The 18,416-nt window shown below is 44.3% G+C and overlaps 1 protein-coding gene across 9 annotated transcripts in view; it reads left to right on the forward strand.

Moving 5' to 3' along the window:
• Positions 1-17,103, forward strand: part of GALNT11 (polypeptide N-acetylgalactosaminyltransferase 11) — a 54,466-nt gene extending 37,363 nt beyond the window's left edge. For 5 of the 9 annotated variants that reach the window (XM_006049611.4, XM_006049613.4, XM_006049612.4 and 2 more), the window contains exons 5-12: positions 287-412; positions 2,568-2,817; positions 10,263-10,380; positions 11,614-11,766; positions 12,090-12,308; positions 13,560-13,664; positions 16,214-16,351; positions 16,553-17,103. In XM_006049611.4, coding sequence (XP_006049673.2) covers positions 287-412; positions 2,568-2,817; positions 10,263-10,380; positions 11,614-11,766; positions 12,090-12,308; positions 13,560-13,664; positions 16,214-16,351; positions 16,553-16,684 — 1,241 coding nt within the window. In that variant the 3' untranslated portion in view covers positions 16,685-17,103. Of the gene's footprint in view, positions 1-286; positions 413-596; positions 758-2,567; positions 2,818-10,262; positions 10,395-11,613; positions 11,767-12,089; positions 12,309-13,559; positions 13,665-16,213; positions 16,352-16,552 lie in introns of those variants that run through there. The other 4 variants (XM_044947103.2, XR_006553017.2, XR_006553018.2 and 1 more) reach the window with 4 other exon arrangements.
• The last annotated feature ends 1,313 nt before the right edge of the window (positions 17,104-18,416 follow it).

Genomic DNA, 18,416 nt, shown 5'->3' on the forward strand with positions numbered 1-18,416 from the left:
TACACTTAAAATACTCATTTTAAACATTCTTTATGCAAAGTGTTGAGTTAGTTGCTATGGAAATACAAAAAGTCTGTAAGTTAAGTAACTACTCCTTTGGGCTAGTATTCCAACTCTGATCCCTCATTTTCTTCCTTTCAGGATAAGCTATGTTCTCCTTTTAAAATAAAGCGGCAGATTCTGTAATATTTACTTGAATGCTTGTTGCAAGCACCAGGTACAGCTCTAGAGTGTCTAAAATACCTGTGCACGTGTCTCATGTGGTTTGAACGATCTTCAATTTCAGATGATTTGAAAGGAGAACTAGATGAATACATCCAAAAATACCTCCCTGGAAAAATCAAAGTGATAAGAAATCCAAAGCGCGAGGGCTTGATTCGAGGAAGAATGATTGGAGCAGCCCACGCAACAGGTAGAACTTCCCGTTGGCTCTTGAGTGATGAGAGCTCTCTTCTGCTGCCCTCCTGATTCTGCATCGGTCTGTGGCGAGTGGAGTCTCAGTGGGCACTGGCAGCAGGAGAGATGAGGCTTGTGCAGTTTGGGCAAGGCCTTTCCCTAACGGAGCCCCGTTGTAACTAAGCCCCGTTGTCCCAAAGCCCAGGCCCCAGGAAGGCGAGCTCTGGAGTCCTCACTGGTCCGCTTCTGTTTCTCTTCAGCTACATCATATCGGTTCAGATTTCTGTTTATCTCTATGGAAGGTTGGTGCCGGTAATTTTCATTTACGATCTGAATAAAAGCTTTTCCTTTTTAAAATACATTTATTTAAGTTAAATGAATCTCTTTAAAAATATTAGGTGTCTAATATTTCATGTAGTACCTGGAGATATGGCCCCCCCCCCCCCAAAAAAAAATCATGAAGATGACTTTGGAATTCTGAAACTTTGGTGGGGCATCCCCTCATAGTGAGAAAATCTGCCTTCCCACACACTGCCCTCCTCAGATCACGGGTCATTGGGGCTCACGGTGGGCTTCGCGCTGCTGTCTGCCGCCACCCCTCCTGTACACCCCCTGTCCCGTTTGCGGGGTTCGTTTGCGACTTCGTTTGTACCGTCTTCCTTCTTCCCTCCTCTGTCTTCACCTGCAGTGAACAGAAGCAGTTAACAAATGAGACGGAGCTCCCCTCCATCCAGTCCACAGTCACATGCAGGTTGAATTCAAGGCTTATGATTTTTCTTCTGTAGAGTTCTAGTCAAATAAAGACTCTCTGACTTGGCTGTTTTGACTTACTGAAGGCATGAGATAGGAAACTGGGGTGTTTGTGGGGTACGGCGAGATCGTGTCACAGAACACTGTACTTTCCCAGTACGTTGTTACTGCAGGCTTTTTCAGGCAACAGTCGTCATCTAGGTTTTTTCTTTATGTTGTGTTGGTCCTTGTTCAAATATAGTTTGGGATCTGTCAAAAAAAAAGTTTTGGGGACATCGGTCTCAGGTTCAGCGTGACCATGTATTATCTTCCTTCATTTAGTTAAACTGACTTTTATAGAAAAAGTAATATTTTTTGAATTAAGAAAAGCTATTAGTAATTTTCCCCTCAAAGGAACCTTGATAAGAGGTTGAACGATTTGCCTTTCTGTATTAAATGACGTCCGGTGACCTTGTGAAGGTCGTTCACAGGCGCTGAAGGACACGGCCAAGTCCCTGTGACACTGGAGGACTTTCTTGCTGGAGGTTCTGCTGTTGTTAATTGAAATAGGATGCATTGGTTGCTTTATGAAGTCCATGTAAAATCTATATCAATACATTTATTTCATAGATAAAGCTTTGGAATAATAATAATGCTGTCTGATGACGAGATTCTAAGTTTCTCAGGTGTTCAGGAGTAACCATTAAGTTATCAAAGAAACCCTCACTCCTGCTCATGTTTATCAAGCAGAGTTAAAAATGCATGAGAAAATCTTCACGATTTTTATTTTACTGATGAAAAGTGTATCCTGTGGCCCATGAGACTGAGGGAATTAGAAAGGAAATGTGGGAAATGGAGGGCGAGATGGTCACATGGCTGTCGAGTGGTGGATTCACGGGAGCAGGGAGCCATGTGGCAACGTGATGAGCCGGCCACATGGCCCTCACTCCTGAGAATCCTGTGTTGTCGAAATAATCGGTAACGGGGCACGTTTATGAGTCACCAGTGAAAGTGAGCTATGTTCTCTAGCCTCGGTTTGCTGAGGCAGGGACATGTTACATGGTAAATTCACAAATATATCCATTACAATAATTGTAATAAAAATAGACACAGCTGACCACTCCTGTTGCACTGCTCCATACCTGGCTGTCAGAGAACTGGATTGCTCCTGTGAGCCTCAGTCTTTTTTTTTTTACTGAGGAGAATATGAATTGTTTGTAACCTTTTTCAAGACTTGCTTTTATGGTCTGTGTATGTTCTTCAGTCGTGGCAGCACGCTTGAAGCAGGATTTCCCGGCTGACGGACTCCCAGGACCGATTTGCTAGCTGGGGCTGGAAGGGTGGCGGTCAGCTTGCTCACCTGCACAGGCGTTCTCTCTGGAGCCGGGGGCCTCTTGACTCGAGAGCGGCGCTGACCTCGGGCCTCTGTGGCTTCCCCGCAGGAGAAGTCCTGGTGTTCCTGGACAGCCACTGCGAGGTGAACGTGCTGTGGCTGCAGCCCTTGCTGGCCGCCATCCGGGAGGACCGGCGCACGGTCGTGTGCCCGGTGATCGACATCATCAGCGCCGACACGCTGGCCTACAGCTCGTCCCCGGTGGTGCGGGGCGGCTTCAACTGGGGGCTGCACTTCAAGTGGGACCTCGTCCCGCTCTCCGAGCTCGGGGGACCGGAGGGAGCGACTGCACCCATAAAGTAAGCTTTCTCCTGTCTGTCGGAAAAGTTCTCCGAAGAGAAAACACGCTCAAAGCTTTGCAGAAAGCACAAGTGTTGGCTTGTTTGTCCATGACAGACTTTTTAGTGCTTGCTGAATTTTATGTACTCTGCCAAGACCTAAGGAAAGATTTATGGATAGAAATTGTCCATGCTCTCAGGATTTATATCTCATTGAGAAAGGCAGAAGTCAACAGTATCCTGGGATAATTGTGTCGGACAGCCAGGAGGCCCCCGTGTTGTGTTGTTTTTATCAGAGCCCGTGGTTACTGCGTTGGTCATAACGCATCTCCAGCCCTTTGCTAGTGTGAGTGGTGCTGTGAAGAACGTTTAGTACACAGCCACAGTTAGGATTTTAGGATGGATTCCCACCAGTAGTGCACAAAGCCATGGTGGTGGTTTAGTCCCTCGGTCGTGTCTGACTCTGTGACCCCATGGACTGTACCCGCCAGGCTCCTCTGTCCATGGGATTCTCCAGGCAAGGATACTGGAGTAGGTGCCATTTCCCTCTCCAGGGGATCTTCCTGACCCAGGAATCGAAGGCAGGTCTCCTGCGTTGCAGGCAGAGGCTTTACCGACTGAGCTACAAGGGACGCACCACACAAAGTCATAGTATGTGAATTATTTTCAGTTTTCATCCACATTCTCGACTATTATAAATCTGCTCCTATATGTTATTTCTCCTTATTTCTGTTTTGTTCTAAATTTCTCATGTCAATCTCATGTTTATTTGTATTTATACTTTTTTAAGTTCTTGGGTCTGTTCTTTTTTTAAAGAAGTTTTTTATTGTGAAAAATGGCATATGTAAAAAAGTACACATCTGTGTGTGTGTGTATGTATGCCTACAACTTAGTAAATGATTGTAATGTGAACACCTGTGAAACTCCGCCCAGGTCAAGAAATAGCACCCGCACGGCCTCTGTGCCTCTCCTGGCCACAGCCCCTGGCCTGGCCCCCAGAGGCATCACTAACCGGACCCTCATCGTTCCCTTGCTCTCCTGTAGTTTCACCACCGATGTATGCCTAAACAGGGTAATTTAGTCCAGTTTTCCCAGCTCTCAGACTTCATGAAAATGAAGCTGTGACTCATCTTGCTTTTAGTCACATTGCTTTAAAAGCCTCTGTGCTGCATTACATAGCTGTAGTTGAATCATTTTTATTGCTTTTTATAATTATTATATTAACACATCATAACATTTATCCAGTTACTGTTGGGTTGTTTTCAGTTTTTTTATTTCCGTTATACACACTACTGTTCTCAGCATTATTTTTAATGTATCGTTTACTTGGAGGAAAGTTGCTCTCCAATGTTGTGTTGGTCTCTGCCATACAACAACGCAGACCAGCCCATATCGTCCCTCGCCCTCCCATCCCAGCCCTCTACGTCATCAGAGAGCCAGGCTGCGCTCGCCGTGTTACACAGCAGCGTCTCACCAGCTGTTTGTTCTACACATGATGGTGCATACGTCGAAGCTACTGCCTTCATTCGTTCCACGTTCTCCTTCCCCCCGTATCTGCAAGTCCGTTCTCTACACCACGTCCCCAATTCCTTTCCTGCAGATGGGTCCATCAGTACCATTGTGCTGGATTCCATGCTGCTCTTCCGTCACTAAGTCATGTTCAACTGTTTGTGACCCCATGGACTGCATCACAATAGGCTCCTCTGTCCTCCACTATATATATACACACTGCTGCTGCTAAGTCGCTTCAGTCGTGTCCGACTCTGTGCGACCCCATAGACGGCAGCCCACCAGGCTCCCCCGTCCCTGGGATTCTCCAGGCAAGAACACTGGAGTGGGTTGCCATTTCCTTCTCCAATGCATGAAAGTGAAAAATGAAAGTGAAGTTGCACAGTCGTGTCCGACTCTAACGACCCCATGGACTGTAGCCTACGAGGCTCCTCCGTCCATGGGATATACACACTATATATAGCTAAATATATTTCTGTGTGTGTTTTAATATATATTTGTTTTTCTGATTTACTTCACTCTGTATAACAGGCTCTAGGTTCATCCACCACAGGAACTGACTCACATCCGTTCTTTTCATGGCCGAGTGATAGTCCACTGTATGCATGTACCGCATCTCCTTCACCCAGTCACCCATCTGTAGATGGGCATCTCGGCTGCTTCCGACGTCCTGGCGACTGTAGACAGTGCTGCAGTGAGCACTGGGGTACACGTGTCTTTTAGAGGTGTAGCTTTCTCAGGGTATGTGCCCAGTAGTGATTGCTGGGTCATGTGGTAGATTTATTCCTAGTTTTTAAGGAATCTCCATACCGTTCTCCACGATGGCTCTATCAGTTTACATCCCTACCAAGAGTGTAGGGTGGCTACCTTTTCTCAGCACTCCCCAGCGTTTATTGTTTGTAGCTTTTGGGATGATGGCCATTCTGACTGGTGTGACGTGATACTTCATTGCAGTTTTGATTTGCATTTCTCTGATAATGAGTGATGTTGAGCATCTTTTCATGTGTTTACCAGCCATTTGTATGTCTTTGGAGAAATGTCTGTTTAGGTCTTCTGCCCATTAGTTGATTAGGCTGTTTTTCTGATACTGAGCTGTTATGAGCTGCTTGTATATTTTGGAGGTTAATGTTTGTCAGTTGTTTCATTTGCAATTATTTTCTCCCATTCTGAGGGTTGTCTTTTTTTCCCCTTTCACTGAGGCTTGTTTTTTAATCTTGTTTCCTTTGCTGTGTAAAAGCTTTTCAGTTTAACTAGCCCCCCTTTGTTTGTTTTTATTTCCATTACTCTAGGAGGTGGGTCAAAGAGGATCTTGTTATCATTTATGTCAAAGCTGTACTGCACATGTTTTCCTCTAAGAGTTTTATAGTTTCTGGCTTCAGTGGCAGCCCCCTCCAGTATTCTTGCCTGGAAAATCCCAAGGATGGAGGAGCCTGGTAGGCTGTAGTCCATGGGGTCCCAAAGAGTCAGACATGACTGAGCAACTTCACTTTCACTTTACATTTAAGCCTTTAATCCATTTTTAGTTTATTTTTGTGTATGGTGTTAGAAGTTTTCTGGTTTCATTCTTTTACATGTAGCTGTCCAGTTTTCCCAGCACCACTTACTGAAGAGGCTGTCTTTTCTTCATTGTTCTTGCCTCCTCTGTCAAAGAGAAGGTGCCCATAGGTGCGTGGGCTTATCTCTGAGCTTTCTGTCTTGTTCCATTGAGCTGTATTTGTTTTTGTGTGGATACCATACTGTCTTGGTGACTGTAGCTTTGTAGTGTAGTCTGAAGTCAGGAAGGTTGATTGCTCCAGACCTGTGTTTTCCCTCAAGATTGCTTTGGCTGTTTGGGGTCTTTTGTGTTTCCATACAAATTGTGAAATTTTTTGTTCTGTTATTAATAGTTCTGTGACAAATGCCATTGGTAGTTTGATAGAAATTGCATTGAATCTGTAGATTGCTTTGGTATAGTCATTTTCACAACATTGATTCTTCCAATCCAAGAACATGGTATATTTCTTCAGCTGTTTGTTATCTTTGGTTTCTTTTATCAGTGTCTTATAGTTTTCTATATACAGAAAACTATATACTTGTATATAGTTTAAACTTGTATTAAACTGTATACAGAAAACTATATATACTTGTCTCTTTAAGTAGGTTTATTCCTAGCTATTTTATTCTTTTTGTTGCAGTGGTGAATGGGATTGTTTCCTTAACTTCTCTGATTTTTCATTGTTAGTATGTAAGAATGCAGGGATTTCTGTGTATTAATTTTGTATCCTGTGACTTTACTATATTCATTGATTAGCTTTAATAATTTTCTGGTGGAATCTTTAGAGTTTTCTATGTGTAGTATCATGTCATCTGCAAACTGAGAGTTTTACTTCTTTTCCAATCTGGATTCCTTGTATTTCTTCTTCTTCTCTGACTGCCGTGGCTAGGACTTCCAAACGATGTGGAATAATAGTGGCGACAGTGGGCACCTTGTCCTGTACCTGATCTTAAATACTTTCAGTTTTTCGCCATTGAGAATAATGTTTGCTATGCCTTTATCATGTTGCGGTAGGTTCCTTCTGTGCCTACTTTCTGGAGAATTTTTATCATAAATGGGTATTGAATTTTGTCAAAGCTGTTGTCAGCATCCTTCTTCATGGCTTCGGGTTTGCAGGAGTGAAGCTGCCCAGTCATAGGCATGCCTGTCTTCACTTGTAGTCGAGAGCACTTTGCCCACACCTCCCACTGGAATGCCGCTGGCTCCTCAGCTGGCCTTCGGGTACTTGCCAGCTTCCTTTCATCCGAAGCCGATTTGGAGGGGAGGCTGATGGAGACCCAGCCAGCTCAGGTTGCTGACCTGAGTTCCTGGCAGGGTGGGGTGTCTTCTGCTCTTAGACTTTGTGGCAGTTTTCTGGGAAGTCCATGGAGACACCCCCAGGTCTTGTGTCTTCACAGGCTGGCAGCCCTTCTTCCTGCCAGGGCGTTCAGTGTGGTGCTCTGCCCACCTCTGCTCCCGGCCCTGCAGGTGGGAGTCTGGTAACGAGCGCCTCTCGGAGAGCAGGGCTGCCCGTGGGGACGCTGCCCGTCTGCGCCCTCCCGTTCTGGGACTGGAGGCAGGCAAGTGCCAACTCCACTTTAGGTGCCTTCGCCAGGGCGAGGAGGATCCTTAGACTGTCCTCCGTATTCTCAGTCTTTGTTTTAGTGCAGTGGTCAGTTTCTTCATCATCTTCATGGGTGGGTGTGTTTAATTTTTGATATCATTTTTAATCAAAAGCATGTATTCACAGTAACATATCACAGTATAGAACAGTTCAGGATGAGAAGTGACCAAGTCTACCCCTGCCCCACTCTCAGTCCTGCCCCCCAGAGGCAGCCTTTCACCCGGTTTTATTTCCTGGTCTTCTGTTTACTTCCTGAACTGTAAACGGTAGTATGTGTAGTCCTCTTTCCAACATCACACCAACTTCAGACCTGCTCTGCTGGGAAAAGGAAGACGCAGTTCATTTTACATCACTCCAGGTACTCCTTCTCTCTTCCTGTTGCAGTGTGGTTATTTTGTTTCTGTATTGGTTCTTTTTGATACTTAAAAAAAAAAAAAAATTGTTTTTTTGTTCTGACTCTTGACAGCATCATGTGACACCCTTCTCTGAATGGTAAGGATAAGCTCTTCCACTCTCAATATAGCAAGGTTGCTAACTTCTTGAGTTGTATGTTTAAATTTTTTTAATTTTTAGCCTTTTTTCTTTTCATATATATATATATATATTTAAAGATGGTAAGTTTTCTTCTAATCATAGCCTTAGCTGCATCCCACAAATTGTGATGTACATATCATTTTAAATTGTCATTTATTTAAAAATGTCTTCCTTGTTGTGTTTTTTCTGACCTGTACTTTATTTGGCAGTACATTGATTATTTTACAGGCATATAGAAATTCTGTAGTCGTTATTTAATCCTAGCTTACAGTGTGGTCAGAATCTGTATTTTCTGCAGTTGTCAAGATGGGATTCAGCATCTGTTGGGTCAAGTTTATTGTGTTGTGAAAATACTCTTTTTAAAAAATGTATATGTTTTATCAGTTGTTTAAAATGGTGGATTAATTTCCCACTACAGCTGTGTGTTTGTTTCTCCTGGTAATTCTTTATATATTTTCCTCATATATTTTGAGGCCATGTTAATAGATGCATGACAGTTTAGAATTGTTCTGTATTCTTTTCTCTTTGCCCTTTTGGTCTGAATTCCGATTTATTATTCTGTTCCCAACGGCCACCCATTATTAGACATTATATACATTCTCACGTTCTGTTCTTAGTGGGTAATTAGAGAATATAACCTTCATCCATGACTTATCAAAGTGTAATATAAACTGGTACTTTCTCCAGACAGAGCAAGGATCTCACAATGTTCCTCCTACCCCAGTTACCCACCTCAGATTGTGTTGAATATGGGTGTGTATGTTTAACTCCACAAGCCACTTTTTGTGCAGGTGTTACTCATTCAGGTTTAGCTGTATAGTCCCCTCTTATCCTTTCTGCGTCTGCAAGCTCCCCCCTAGAGTCTGTTTCCATTCTGACCCAAGGACACATGTTTCTGTCTGTTTTTGCTGAAACTTCAGGTGCGATTACTCCTCCTTTTCTGAAAATGTCTTTGTTTCATCATTATTTTGCAAAATAATTTTACTTGATATTCAGTTCTAGATTGGCAGATGCGTTCTTAGGGCTTTGAAGGTATTGTTCAAGAACTTTCTGGCTTCTACTGTTTCTGGTGAGATGTCAACAACTGTCTTATTTTTGTTTCTTTTGAAGGCAATCTCTGTTCATCGGCTGCTTACATTTTTTTTCTGTCATTGTCAGAGTGTTTTTCAGATATGCATAAATTTGGTTTATTGATAGCATCTAATTATCTGCCAAATTCTCAGTCTTGTCTTTTATGCTTGAACATACTGAGCAGTTGTTAGTCTCTGCCTGATAGAACTGTTGTCTGAAACCCCTGCCCGTATTTCTGTTTTAGATCGTTTCTCTTTTTTACTTTCGTGTGATTTATCTTCTTGATTGCCTGGTTATTTGTTAGTTTGCTTGTTTATTTCTAATGGCAGACATTGTATATGAAAAATGATAGAAACACATTCATACACGGGCAGCGTCTTCTCCTGCAGAGAATATTGTGTCTCTCTGAGAAGCAGCTCAGGACTAGACCCCATGACTCCTGGTGCAGAGTTCCAGGAAGTGAGACTGAAATCCAGGCTGGAGTCTCTGTGGGAGCCAGTCTGCATCAGGTTCTCACAAACACAGGGTTTCTCCGCTGTGGCAGGATTGACCTTCGGGGCCAGATGGTTCTTCCTGGAGGGGGTGGTGGGCAGGGATGGGGGGCTCTCTAGTGCATCTCAGGGTATTTAGCAGCACCCCTCCCCCTGAACTGTGACAGCTGAAAATGTCTCCACACTTAGTGAAGCGTCGGCTTGAGCACCACTGGTCTACCACATTTGCGTCCAGGTCAAAGGGTGGCGTTTGTCGGGTCTCTCGTCAGGCCCTGGAGCCCAGTTTTTATCCCAGGGGCTCTGGGCCTGTCAACAGAAGTTAAACAGTTCAGGTGGATTCCTGTCAACCATAGTCATAAGAAAAAAAGGACTTGTGATGCTTAGAAAGGTAGCCTTTACTTGCCAGCTCTCATGATCTAGAAAACTTAATGAGGCAGCACAGCTCATTCCCTCATAAATTAAACATTGCAGAATAGTTCATGTAGTTTTTATTGTTGCTGTTGTTCAGTCACTCAGTTATGTCCGACTCTTTGTGACCCCATGGACTGCACCCCACCAGGCTTCCCTGTCCTTCACCGTCTCCGGGACCTTGCTCAAACTTAAGGTCATTGAGTTGGTGACATGACTTTTTATTAGTAATGTTCTAAAACTGCACCGAATTTTTTGAAAAAACAAGTAGATAATTGACTATAGAATTGGTACAGTAACTGTCTTCCCTTTCTAGGTCACCTACAATGGCTGGAGGATTGTTTGCCATGAACAGAAACTATTTCAATGAACTTGGACAGTATGACAGTGGCATGGATATCTGGGGAGGAGAAAATTTAGAAATATCATTTCGGGTAAATTTTTTTTGGTATGTTAATTGTGCAGTGAAATATAATTTTCATCTGTGATCCCATATTTACTCTTACTATTTCACCATAATTTATGATATAGATAATACCATTCAAAATAGCAAAAGCCTCTGAGAAGCCTTATATTTATTTTACAAGAATTTTAAAGTGATAGGTGGTATAAATTTAGAGGTCTTTGTGTGCACTGACTCTAGAGTTTTGTTTTCCCTTTGTCCATTAATCTCGGTTGATGGCCTAGGATACATACGCAGTTCTGGTCGTCATATTCTCCTGACTGCCTGAGGTCACCCTTGTTTACACTTGTCTCCTGGAGAAGTTTTACTAATAGCTCCCCTTTACTTTCAGGAGTAGCCCAGATGATAATGGTAAATTATATTTGCCCCCTGCATAGACTACTGAATCCTTTGTATACACAGATTCCTCCAACCTACAGAAGAAATTCACCTTTCACAATCTCTTCGCTCATTGCTGAGGCTGGAAAGATGACAGTCGTGGGTGGGATCTGTGGCTCAGGGAGCTGTGCTAGCGGTCAGGACACAAGCTTTGGAAAAGGTGGAAAGAGGGCAAGGACCGAGTGCGGATTTCTTGCTCTCGTTCCCATCTCCTGGTGTGTCACGGGATCCCCGTTCAGATACCGTAATACCTTGTGTATGTCGTTTTGTATCTTTGCAAATGTATTGATCCCAGTTTTTCTTACATAATCTTTACAATTTGTGAGCTGTAACAGATATTATTAGTCTTTGTAGATAAGGTAACTGAATCTCATAAAAATTAAAATAACTAAATAAAGTGACTCAGTCAAGGGCAGAATTTAGACCAGAACTAAGATCTTCTGACTCTCTGTATTTTTTATAAAATAATATTTTTCCAAAAATGTGTGTATTTTATGAGAAAGTACGTGTGAAACTGAGCTTAGAGGACTGATTAGCATTCTTCGTCCCTAAGTCCTGAAGGTCAGCTTCCTTGTTCTGTCAAAACATCATGTCTGGGAAGACAGTTTTAGATGTAGGAGAGTAAAAGAATGTCAAAGTGTTTTAGGGTTTTGTTTCTTTTTAATCATAAAGACAGATAATTTAAAAATACGTGCTTTGACTGTATTCTGCTAAGACCCCTTGCAGGGTCTCAGAGACCTTTTTAATAGAGGTTAATCTCATGAAAGCTGTGTGCTGACCCCGCAGCGCTGTGGGCACTATTAACATGTGTTCTGCTTCTGACCAGATCTGGATGTGTGGGGGTAAGCTGTTCATCATCCCTTGCTCTAGAGTCGGACACATTTTCCGGAAAAGGCGGCCGTACGGGTCCCCCGAGGGCCAGGACACCATGACGCACAACTCCCTGCGTCTGGCACACGTGTGGCTGGATGAGTACAAGGTGAGGCCCGGCCTCGGGAGGCTGCAGACGAGCCGCTCACCCGGGGACAGGGCGCCGGCTGCTTCTCTCCTGGTCTCCTTTCTCTACCCAGGCTTTGACTCGGTTTTTTTATTCTGACTCCTTTTTAACTCTGCCAAGTGTCTCGTCTGAGAGGTCATGAGCCGGTGTCGGAGGACGCCCGGCTCCCCTCTCTGAGCTCTTGTGACTCCTGCAGAGCCAGGCTCCTCCTCAGCCCCTGCTTCCTCTCCGCTTCTTCTCTGATGACTTTACTGAGGTGACTAAAAAAACCCGTTCACTTACTTTTTTTTTTTTTTTTAATTCAGGAGCAGTATTTTTCCTTAAGACCTGATCTGAGAACCAGAAATTATGGAAACATCAGTGAGCGTGTTGAATTGAGGAAGAAGCTGGACTGTAAATCATTTAAATGGTATTTGGATAACATTTACCCGGAGATGCAGATATCTGGGCCCAATGTCAAACCCCAGCAACCCATTTTTATCAACAGGGGGCCAAAACGCCCCAAAGTCCTGCAGCGCGGAAGGGTAAGAAAGTGATTCTATCCCAGTGTTTCAGTAAATGTTGTCTAATAAAATAAACAACATTGTATACTTCATAGAATATTTAAGATAGGCCTTAGCTTGCTTTTCATTACCTATTTTTTAGGAGAATTTCCTCTATTCAGGTATATTTAGTATCTTTGTTGTTTATATTAAGATCCCTTACCTGCCGGTTTTAGAGAAAACACAGCACATTCTTTAAGCTGTGGGCTAGCTTCCAAGAGGCTATAAATGTGAAGACACAAGGACATTGTACGTGAGTGTAAAATTCATCTGGCAGAGCCCAGAAAGGAGACTGAAAGGGGAAATGGGGCCACTGTGGACGGGAAGGGAGAAGTGGTGGCTCGGGTTCTGGTGTGGCGTGACGGCAGACCACACGCCCCGTGTCCTGGCTCTTTGAGTGGCAGCAGCTCTTCAGTGGCTGGAATGAAGCCTGGAGCTTTCTCCTCTTTTGTTGTCTCTGCCTTATAAAAGTCCTTGAGATGTTTATCACTATGTACTTTCCCTTTAAGTAAAAATGAGTGCATATCATATAGTTGAAATCCCTGTTGTTACTGCCTTGCATATGTAATCACATTTAACCTTCAAACTGATCACTTTGGGCTTCCCTGCTAGCTCAGCTGGTAAAGAATCTGCCTGCAATGCGGGAGGACCCTGGTTCAATCCCTGGGTCAGGAAGATCCCCTGGAGAAGGGCATGGCAACCCACTCCGGTCTTCTTGCCTGGAGAATCCCATGGACAGAGGAGCCTGGTGGGCTACAGTCCATGGGGTTGCAAAGAGTTGAACACGGCTGAGCAACAAAGCAAGCACTGACCACTTTGCCTGGACGAGACACTCTCTGATGTAAATCTTTGCAGTTCCTGTGGCGTTTACAGTCTGTATTTATCCCCACTCGGGTGTGTGTTGATTGAACCAGGTACTGGCTGTTTCCACTTCTTGTTTCTGTTTACTCAGTGTCATCTTTGGTGCAGAGATGGTAAATTTGATTTCCTTCCTCCCTTGGAACAGATGAGAAATCTTGTATCTTTAGGTGGAATTTCTACTTGACACCACCTGCGTATGTTGTTAAAATTGACTATAACCTTGAAGTCTCTGTTGTGATGATCCTATGTGCTGAAGCCAGAATTCAGTAATAAAAAATGCTTCTCTTTTTAGGACGTTGCAAATCCATACCTTTGAAATAGTATATTCATCCATACGTACCACGTTGTTAGGAGCAGTCTCTTCTTTTCCAGCTCTATCACCTTCAGACCAGCAAGTGTCTGGTGGCCCAGGGCCGCCCGAGTGACAAGGGGGGCCTCGTAGTGCTGAAGGCATGTGACTACAGCAACCCAAACCAGGTGCGTGATGCCCGCGGCGGGGTCCTTCAGGGAAGTGCCTGCGGTCACTCTTGAGGGTGGGGCGGGGGGAACAGACATCAAGGTTTTACTCTGACTTTCCTTCTGTAGTTTTGGGTTTGTTTTTAATGAGGCATAGTTGATTTATGATGTTAATTTCCACCGTACAGGAAAGAGGGATACATACATATTATACATATGTCTTCACTCTCTTCTCCATTATGGTTATCACAGGATGTTGAATCGAGTTCCCTGTGCTGTACGGTAGGACCATGTTGTATCTTAATAGTTTGCATCTGTTAATCCCAAATTCTCAGTCCATTCCTCTCCCCACCTGGCAACAAGTGTGTTCTCTGTGGATCTGTTTCTGCTTCATAGACAAGTTCATTAGTGTCCTATATAGATTCTGCATATAAGTGACATTGTACGGTATTTTTCTCTGACTGGCTTCACTTAGTAGGATAACCTCTAGGTCCGTCCACGTTGCTGCAAACGGCGTTATTAGGGCTGAGCAGTAGTACCCCATTACACCCACATCATCCTTACCCGTCCGTCCCTCGGTGGACGTTTGGGTTGCTCCACGTCTTGGCCACCGTGAGCAGTGCTGCTGTGAGCACAGGGCTGCACGGCTCTGTTTGAATTAGTTTTGTCCAAATATGTGCCCAGGAGTGGGACTGCTGGGGCATGTGGCGACTCTAGGGTTAGTTTTTTGAGGCCCCTCCCATACTGTTGCTGCACCAGTTCACTTTCCCATCAACAATACAGGAGCGTTCCTTTGCTGCACACCGTCCAGCACGTCACGTGTGCGCTTTTAATGGCGGCCTGTCTGACGGTTGTGTGCTGGCAGCGCACTGTGGTTTGTGGGTTTTCTAATAACGAGCGGTGTGAGGACCGTCTCCTGTGGCTGCTGGCCATCGGTATGTCTTCTTTAGTCTTCTGCCCATTTTTTGATTGGGTGGTTTGTTGCTGCTGTTGTTAAGTTGTATTAACTATTTTTGTATTTTGGAAAATTAAGTCATCAGCTGCATCATCTGTGAGTATTTTCTCCCAGTCCATACGTAGGCTGTCGTTTCATTTCGCTTATGGTTTCCTTTGCTGTGTAAAAACTTTGTAGGTTTGGGTAGGTCCCATTTGTTTATGTTTGCTTTTCTTTTACTTTGGAAGGCTGACCTAAGAAAACACTGGTACAATTAAAATGTCAGTGTTTTGCCTATGTTCTCTTCTAGGAGTTGTATGGGGTCATGTCTTACATTTTAAGTCTTTTAGCGTATGGTGTAACTTCTTTGATTTACATGGGGCTGTCGAACTTTCTCAAACACTGCTTGCTGAAGTTAAATTGTTGTTTAGATTGGGAATGATTTTAGAGATCATTAATTTGTTGTCTCCTGTAGTATTTTGTTTAGAGCATTCTTCTCAGTTACACAGAATGAATTTGAAGTATATAAATTGAAAGCCATATGGATTTATTAGAAATGGCAAAGTACACCTTCTTTCAAGTTTTCTGTGGAACTGAGTTTTCCTCATTTTTAGTAGTTCAGAGGGAACCACAACAAAATGTCAATTCCTGTCATTCACATAATTTATTCTCACACTGTGTGTGTCCTTTCGGTGACTCTGAGTGGCGGACGGGGTCGTTCAGGAATGGAAAACACCTGGGCCACTTTTGGATAGATTTCAAAGCATGCAGTTTCATAACAGCATATTTCTAGAGTCCAGGCACACTAAGATGTCAACATACTGGAAAACACGGTTGAAAAAGACTTTGTGCCACATCTGGGTGTGAGAGCTGTCCGTATTGTGGACAGGGAAGTGAACTGTAGTGAGGATGAGATGACTGAAATTCATTCCAGAAAAACGTTAAGACGTTTGCGGAGGTGGAGTGATTCTGTCCATACTATGCTGTGACTGCACAGAATTGTACTAAACACCCAGCCACGTGTGGCTGTTGAAATTTAAACATTTTAACCGTCCATTTCCAGTTCTCATCAGCCACACGTGGGCCGCTGGCTCCTTTGTCAGACAGCGTAGGCGATGTTCTGTCACAGCAGCAGTGATGGGCAGCCCTCGCCCCGTGTTACGGCTCAGCACACACGTCTTGGACCCATGTGAGAAAGCAGCGATATTCAGAGGATAGGAGAAAATGTTTTCCTTTTCGATTTACCGATGCTGCATGTTGGAGAAAAATTATTCATTGCACTTATCCATTTCAGCCACACCCAGGCCTTTGTTTTTCCTGAAAAAACTGAGACCATAAAGATCATCAGTGAAACCAGGCCCTGGGATTAGAGTATAACATTCTAGGCCGATGTGATGAGGAATGTGGACCTCATAATAAAAGCCCTGAGTCTTCTGCGTACACAGGGCAAAGCAGCAGCCTCGCTGGGCTCCCGCTGTCCTTACACAGACCCAGAGTTAAAGCAGTGTAAAATGCTGGGATCTTCAGTCGGTCAAGTCAGTCCACTCCTGCACGAAATGTGCGAAGGGTCGTGCAATCTGAATTTCAGAACCTAAAGCAAAATTTGAGGTTTTAACATTTTTTTTTTCTTCCTTAGGTTTGGATTTATAATGAAGAACATGAGTTGGTCTTAAATAATCTCCTTTGCCTGGATATGTCAGAAACTCGCTCCTCTGACCCCCCGCGGCTCATGAAGTGCCACGGGTCTGGGGGCTCCCAGCAGTGGACCTTTGGGGTGAGGAACTTGCCTGATGGTGGCGGGAGGTGTGAGGGCTCATGGTCTAGCTTGCAGATGGTGGTTCTGAGTGTGCAGCAGCCCACAAGTCATCTTCTGTTCCACATCCCGTCGAGATTTTTGCTTCCTCTTTACCCTATTCTGGCAGTAAGTTTTTTTAACACAAGTATTGGTGGTGGTTTTTCTCTGCTTTATTTTCAGAGGAGTAACAGGCTGTACCAGGTATCAGTGGGCCAGTGCCTGCGAGCAGTCGATCCGCTGAGTCACAAAGGCTCTGTTGCCATGGCGATCTGTGATGGCTCCCCCTCACAGCAGTGGCATTTGGAATCTTAAGGTGGACGGAACAGTGACTGTCGTGCTTATCCTCACCACGGAGCTGAAGAAGTATGCTTCCCCAAGAGGCTGAAGTCATTTCTGGACTGCTGTTAAGGAATTTCCTCCTTATGGTGGGAAACCAGAATGCAGTGTTAACTCTTTGAGAAAGTCAGGTTGTGTAGAAGGATAAAGCCCAGGAGATTAATGTGTCTGTTCAGAAACTTGTCGTGATTTCCCTTCTTAGATTTCATAGGTGATGGTTAATTTTTAAATTTCTACTACCATGTTCTGAATAATTTTAAATATACTGAATCCACTTTAAACTTCAGAAGGCATTCATTTATAAGATTATATTTAAGAGGCAGTTAATATTATAAATTATTTTGATGAATATGGTACTGTCCACATTTACATTAAAGGATCCTTTTGAGTATTCACCCTGGGATTCTTTGTCTGCTCCTTCTTTCGTCTCGTATGGGAGCCTTTGCTCTGTGTGTGTGTGATACGTGGTAAGAAGCTCACTGAGGTTTGGCTGATGGACCAGTGAGCGAGGTAGGTCCCAGCCCTAAGTGACCTCAGGGGTGTTGGTTTCTTAGCTTGAACCATGTGAGTTGTAAGTATTTAGATTCACATACCTTCAGCCTCCAAGGTGCCTGCGAAACACCCAGGTAGAGTTGTTAAAACAGATCAGGATTTCAGAAGATACATCTCAGAGGTATGAATTTAGGAATCATCTGTATATACCATACATATCCAAATATAAACTGAGTTTTTTCACTAAAAGTGCATCTCAGGGGGAATTTTTCTTATGTTGAAGCACAAAGCAAAGTTGAAGTACCATATTTGAAACGTGTTACAGGATAATACGTGTATACACACACACTGAACAATTACTTCAAAGGTCAGAATCAATAATCACATTAAATATAATTTGATTAGATGTAAACGGGTCCTCCTGAGCCTGGATTGTGCCTGTGTGGCCTCACCAAAGTCTTGAAAACCAAGTCCAGCCCCCATGACATCTTGGAGCAGCTAAGAGGAGAATGAGTGGTCAGGATGGTGAAGCAGAAAGACCCTAAGCTTGCCTCCTCTCACGGGCACACCAAAATTACAACAACTATTTGCAGGAAAACCATTGATGAAAAAGACCAGAACCTATCATCAGAAAAGACCCTCTCCATCCACACGACAACACAGGTAGGATGGAGTCGCCGCCTAGTCCAGTCCATCCCCCAGGTGTGTGACCCACAGACGGGAGGGTGATTACAACGCGGGGTCGAAACCCCACGCTGCGCCCCAGCCCTGGGGTCTTGCACCAGGAAGACAAGTCCAGTTTACTTCCAGGAGTCACAGAGAGCCGGGGGAAGCAGAGACTTCACCCGAGAAGACGCACACACTCTGGGACCCAGGGCAGAAGCAGTTAATTGCAACAGAGCCTGGGGCAGACAGACCTACCTACTGCTCTTGCAGAGTTCCCAAAGAGGCAGGAGGCATCCTGGGGACAGACCCTGGTGCATCCATTTCCGGGAGCTTGTTCTATCCTGGGTGTGCTGGTGAACACCAGTTTGGAATTCTCCCACTGGCCCAGCAACCTGCAGGCACATCTCTGACCAGACATCTAACCGGGCACCCACTCATCTAAGACAGGGTGCCTTCAGACCCCCAGGGCTTGGCCCCACACACCAGCACACAGGCAGCAGACCTGCTCGAGCTTCAGAACGCGCCTCATCCACTGGCCAAGAGAAAACCA

This window comes from Bubalus bubalis, chromosome 8, assembly GCF_019923935.1.
Source record: "Bubalus bubalis isolate 160015118507 breed Murrah chromosome 8, NDDB_SH_1, whole genome shotgun sequence".
NCBI classification, from domain to species: Eukaryota; Metazoa; Chordata; class Mammalia; order Artiodactyla; family Bovidae; genus Bubalus; species Bubalus bubalis.